At 37.4% G+C, this 6,511-nt stretch overlaps 1 protein-coding gene across 1 annotated transcript in view; it reads left to right on the forward strand.

Annotated features, from left to right (window-relative positions):
- Positions 1–5,202, forward strand: part of LOC124164369 (conserved oligomeric Golgi complex subunit 5) — a 36,871-nt gene extending 31,669 nt beyond the window's left edge. Inside the window, exons 13-14 of the mRNA XM_046541667.1 lie at positions 3,202–3,444; positions 4,361–5,202. Coding sequence (XP_046397623.1) covers positions 3,202–3,444; positions 4,361–4,558 — 441 coding nt within the window. The 3' untranslated portion in view covers positions 4,559–5,202. The remainder of the gene's footprint in view (positions 1–3,201; positions 3,445–4,360) is intronic.
- Positions 5,203–6,511: the final 1,309 nt, after the last annotated feature.

Consider the following 6,511-nt stretch of genomic DNA (forward strand, 5'->3'; position numbering starts at 1 on the left):
GGGCCTCTGAAGCAAATGTGCAGCAATAGCAAGCCGTAACTCAGAGCTATCATGAGGCACGTGTGATTCTCATGAACGATTCATTGTTGTTGGGATTGCTTGTGGAAACAGATGCATTAAAAGGAGTATATGGTGAATTGGGAAGGAGAACTGGTCAGGAGATACAGTGGAACCCCGATCTATCGTTCCCGCATTGATCATTTTCCCTTATTCATCGTTCGCCGCTCCTGGTCCCAAATGAAGTTCCATCAAGACAATGTAATTTTTTCCCGCATCTATCGTTCCCCGAAGTGACGTTTTCCCGCATTCATCGTTTGAAGATCGCAGTCAGGTCGAATAATTTTCCCGCATCCATTGTTTGACGAAAATGAGACGAAGTATTTACAACGTGTTATTTATGGCTAATAACGACAGACACAAAGTTTGAATCTTCCCCAGGAGATTGAAATATGATAGGGAGAAGAGGAGTGCCGTGGGGTAGTTACATTAGTGCATTTCCCACGGTCCGCTATCCCCCTCCATTCAGCACTCGCCTCCCCCCTCTGAAGCTTTCCTCTTCTCCGATATTAAAAAAAACGGTCCCGGCTCGCGCTGTGATCGTATTACAAAGACCTTAGCTTCGAAAGAGAGTATCAAGTTACACGAGAACAATAGAAATGTGTTTCTCGCCTCTCTGATTCTCGCCCCCTGAAATTTTCAGCCTATCTCCTTCTAAGTTCCCAGTTTCTGGAGGTCAGCTGCTGCATGAATCACGTATTAGCCCAAAAGGTGTCTAACAATGAATTTCGGCAATTGGTATTATACTTTTATCAGATTTAAATATTAGTAATGTGCACGTAATTCAAAAAAGAATGATACCCAACCCGACATATTTCTAACGTTATTTAAGCATTTTAAGCAAGGAAATAGTTGGAAAAACACGATGGTAATTTCTGGCGAATATCGATATCCTCGCAGCTGATAGTGAGCTTCACAGCAGTTGATATGGCATTTTTTTTTTCGAAAACAGGGAATCTGGTTACAATGTACGAGTTATGCTACAAGTCTCACTTGGCTGAGTTGCTAACGAAGTGATGTCTTCTCAGGATATTTTGTTTCTCCCTACTAGCAATTTGAATTCCTCTGCTCATCTAGAGCTACGCTACTTATTGTTAGAAAAGAGTGGGTAAGTTGCCTTCTCTATAGGATAAAAAATTCCATTGCGCAGTCATATGGTCATGCTTTACCCTCTGCAGTAAGCTCTGCTTGCGCCGTACGCGATAGCCATGACCATAGTCATATGGTCATGCTTTACCCTCTGCAGTAAGCTCTGCTTGCGCCGTACGCGATAGCATTAGTGCCGAACTTCACCTCGTACGAGTGGTTCTGTACTCTCCAGGGTGGGTTGACTTAAATCCAGCGAGTGTTTTCTGTGTGGGATCAATAAAGTACGGTTTCATTTTTATTAGTTTTATTTTTATTCGTCTTCGGACCATGGCCCTTCCGAAGACTCAAGTGAGAACTTTTAAAGATGGACTGAAAATAATTGAAGATGAAGAAAAGAATCCGGGCTAGAAGCACGTGAATATTGCAGAATGTCTCGGTATGTCCGCTAGCACATGACGACAGGGGTAGGGGTAGAGCGAGATCCCTGGTGAAAACAAGAAGTGGGATGAAGTCGAGGATCAGGTGGGTGTGCTGCTGACGATTAATGCAACATTGCCTCAATCATATTAAAAATTTAATTGCTAGAAAGGAACATTTCAAATAATAAACTATTTTTGGCCTTCTTGATCCGTCTCATAACCAATCACTGCGTCGGCGAAAGCAGTTGTTTGAGGCATAACACGCACATTTCTCTCGTAAATACGTGTACTTGAAATGGTATTTGAAGGATAAGAATTTTTACATTTGACAGAAATGCATAATAGCAGTGAAAATTCCGAGTGGAGTGCAAATATTTTTTAGCAAGGCGGCATATGTTCCTTTAGGATATTTGAAAGAGATATAAGTAGAATCAACAATATGACCTAAGTGTTTCGATAAAGTAATAATATTCCTGTAATCAGCTAAAATCTTGTTCGACTCCATTAAAGAATATCATAATTCGCAAAAAAATCCAGCATTTCCTGGGACATAAGCAACCCGGCGAATTATTCCCGCATTGATCGTTTTCCCGCATTCATCATTTTTTTCATCCATCCCCCTGAAAAACGATAGATCGAGGTTCCACTGTAATTAGAAATTGGAAGATGGGTGTAGCCCACCCTGTGAAGTGGGAGTTTAATGAAAGTCAGGTGAATTAAGCAAAGGAACTTATGGTCTCTGCTGCTTATGGATGTCATCGTACATAAGTTTGACCTTCCTCATCCCCTTAAGCCCATTTTGAGCTTACAATCTTTGAACACACCGGTATGTACCTGTATTACTTGTGGGTGGGCACTGCACAGGTCTGTGCAGTTAATCATCCATCTTGGATAATTCCAATCGTTCATCCTCTGCCATGGGTATAGGTTTCACTCTGATTGCCTCTTGGCATGTTCACAAGATCATAGCCTCTAAATAAATACCTATTGTGGGAATCGCAGTGGGTTGTTGAAATTGTTAGGTTTAATATTGCAATTGCCAATTTATTTCAGGAAAACTATTCCATTATTGTGAAAATATCACTAGATAGAAATATGTATTGCTACAAGGGATCAATGATGAAAGAAGAAATTCTATTATAAAAACATAGTATTACCATTAAACATAAAAAGGGATTTCTATCCTGTTGTTGTATTAATATTTGTTAAAACTATCACAAAAATAAATGAAAATCACTCAAATCATCACACCATCATGCTCTAATGGCATGGTCATAATTTTCATAATTAGGTTTCAGCCCCTTACACCGATACCATAAGGTTTTGTTTGCTAGTGGTTGAGATTACTATGAGGCAAAACAGGAAAATTACCTATTTAAAATAAAAATAATCTTAAGGCACCAGCTAGGTTATATGTAGTTGCATTTCAGTAGTTGCCTACCACAGTATTGAACTAATTTGTGATTAACATTAAATGACACATTGATGTTAAATACCCTGAAAAGTAATTATTTGATATGAAGAAAATTTGAAAGCATACATCAACAAAAGTGGAGTGCTATTTCTTTACTTAGAGGAGTAAATACTGCTTTATGAAATTTGTCATTTTATCGCTATTTTTCTCATTCTTTCTTAGGTTGAGATTGCTGTGGAGCCTCTACTAAGTTGTGGCTTTGCACCACAAAGGAGAGATCTGTCATCAATTGAAACCAAATACCCTAACTTATTCCACACACTCCGTTCGCTGCGTCCTATCATACTGTCATCAGAAATACCTCCGATTGAAGAACTTACAAATCCTGATTCACCTGTTCCTCCCAGTCTTGTGATGTTCTCCCTCTTTGCCCGAGGGCCCTCAGAACTTCTTTCACCATACCAGGTCAGTTGAAAATAATTTGTACACATAACTTCTCCAAAGCAAGTGCCGCATGAAGCAATAAATTTTTGTGATTCCATTACTTATTAAATGGTTTTAGCTTTGACTGGTGTATCAGTTCAAGACAATAATGGGCTGGGCAGTATTTCAAATACAAGTACTATTTTAAAATATGTATTTGAAATTCATTTGTAATTTGTTTTTGGTATTTCTAATACACGACCTAAATGTATCTTGTATTTTATATTTCAAATACATGTTTTTGGTATTTTGCCATTCTTAAATAAAAATACACTTGTAAAATACTTTTGAAATTTATCTGATAAAACTTCTGTAACATTATGCTTCACAGATTACTTCATTTTCATTAGAATCATTTTCTTCATGTTTGCAACTATCCATAACGTGCCTAGGCAGATTATATTTTTTTAAGATCTCAAATCTTAAGTTAATAGGTGAGGGGTGGAATGACTTCAATTAACCCTTCACTGAAAAACACTACCCCTTCCTCCCGTGAAACAACCTTCCTCCCTGATGCTCATTGAACCCTAGAAAGTTTTAATTTTCCTTTTTGTAATGATGAGGGGTTTTCTTTGAATGTCATAAATGCTGTTTTCAAGGCTTGCCCTTAGTGATAAATAATATTTATATTGACAAATTTAAATGATTGTATTATATTTTCAACTATAAATATAACCATCTGAAGAAAGAACTCTTTTTATGCGCAGAAAGCTTGTCCTTAGCTTTCGGAATTCATACAGTTTTCATGGTCAATGGAGATGTGAGTGTGGGAAGACTCTCTTGGAAGTTTAAAATTATTTTTTACGTAAAAAATTATGTTAATTTGTGGAAAGTGCATTATCTAGTTTATAAATATGTAATTCCATAGCTTTTTAAACTGCCATTTATATTTTAACAGAGCATGAACTGGTCAGTTGAACGCCTATCCAAATGGCTGGATGCCCATGGATCGGAAAGGGACCGCCTGGAAATTGCCCGTGGTTCTCTGGAACGCTATGAGAGTGAAGTACGACAGCGAGGAGAAAAACAGTTTCATCCAGTTTATCCTATCATGGTGACTGTTTTACAAGAAGGAGTGGCAAAAACTAACATGTAATTGTGAATATTTTACAGTCAAAATTATGGTGCAAAATATTTTGAAAAGAGTACTGCTGCATTGTGTGAATATGCACAAAAATAAAAGTAATTAATGCATGTCATGAGTTATTTACTTATACATACCATATATCATATAAGATCTTAAGTTTTCAAAGAGACTTATTGTTAAGTATGAGGTTATTTTACATATGTTGGAAAGATTGCCAAAATATTTAGGGACTTGGCTTAAGTTAATCTCGTTAACCTATTGGAAATAGTCTATATCTTAAACATATGAGTAATAACTAGTGGTTGAATAGAGTACTGGCTTTTTCCTGTACCTACACTTATTTTTGTTGGTCTCGATGGTAGTGTGGTAACATCCTCGCCTGAGAGAACTTTTCCGCATGGATGTGTGTGAGAGAACTTTTCCTCATGGGTGTGTGTGATTGTCAATAAATGAGTTCATTGTGAATGTGCTTGAGGAATAATGAGAGACAGCATTATGAATATTGTAATACCTAAAAGCAGTGGCCGTGGATTTTGACCAGTCACTTTTTTTTGTGATTTATAATTATAAATTCGTGTGTAAGTTTTAATTTCTAGTGTGGTTACTTTATTTATTCACTTTATAAATAAATCATTATAATTCAAAGTACCAAAGCGTTATCTCCTGTCATAATTGCTGGTGATGCCTGCTGTGTAAACCCGAAGTTGTGGAAGAAAAGTAGGAGAAATGGAGGATCTAACCCAGTGCGAAACCCGAGAAAGCTTCACTGCCTTTCCGTTTCTTTGTCGCAAATATTACCCATGTGAGTTTTTACCCATTTCGTCGCAGTTTCTTGCATCTTGCTTTTGTTTTACTTGAGTGACTTTTTTCTTTCATCGTGGCAATGATAGTGAAGGCTTTGACCATCCAGGCGTTGTCTCTCAATAGTTGTCAGAACCTCAAAGACCTGCCAGCACCTGGTATCTTATTTACGACGTTGGAAGCTTAGGGTTGGGGTTTTTTTCACGCCTACGTTTGCTTTGGTGGTTTTATTTTTTTCGGCCTTAGGCCCCTTCCGTATCTGAACCCCTCCTTAGTTGACCATGACTTCTAGCTCTCGTGAGTGGTCCGATGAACCTGTGCTTGACGCTCTGGAATAAAAGAGTGGAGAATGTTCTGATGCGTCTTCGGAAGTTTCAATCTGATACTCCCTTGGCTCCAGGTTCGAAGATTTATACCATCTCATTTTTCTGTGAATTTTCAAAAAATAATTGGGAAGAGATCGGCTGTGAAGATGCGCCTCTAACCTTTGCGTGTGATTTTGTTGAAAAAAAATATCGCTTATTCGTGTAAAGAGGATCCTTAGAATTGGAGTTATTTTTTGATGATGAAATAATAACAATTATAGTGACTTGAGACAAACTGCTATGTAGCATAGTTTCTTGAAAATTTACAAAGAAAATTCCAAAGCAAAAAAATTACACTTTGAAAAGTGGGTTCCCACAACTCTGGTGGAAATAATAGTATTTCTAGGTTTGCTTGTATCGATGGAATAAATAAGAAACCAAGCTTCAGAATATATTTTATCGGAAAACATGTATTTGAAACTCAATCGTTTCTCAATGTAATGGGAAAGGAAAGGTTTTCATTGCTCACCAACTTTCTCTGTTTTGTAGATAGAAAGAGGAAGGAAGTTGTAAAAAAAGATCCTTACCACTATAACATTTCACCCATTAGTGAATATTTGAATCTTAGTGAACAAAATCATAGCAGGACAGAATTTAGAACAGCACAAAGAACGGCTCTCGGATACGATACGGAATGTGCTTGATCAACCAGACAGCATTTTGTTCAAAAAAACTTACAAATTGAAACATATAGGGTTGAAAGAAGAAAGTGTGTAGTGAGTGAGAAAAGCATGAAGAGATATGAGACAAGATACAGATGTGTAGGACCCTGTTTTGAGAACACCACAGACTGTTC

Source organism: Ischnura elegans, chromosome 1, assembly GCF_921293095.1.
Source record: "Ischnura elegans chromosome 1, ioIscEleg1.1, whole genome shotgun sequence".
NCBI lineage: Eukaryota > Metazoa > Arthropoda > Insecta > Odonata > Coenagrionidae > Ischnura > Ischnura elegans.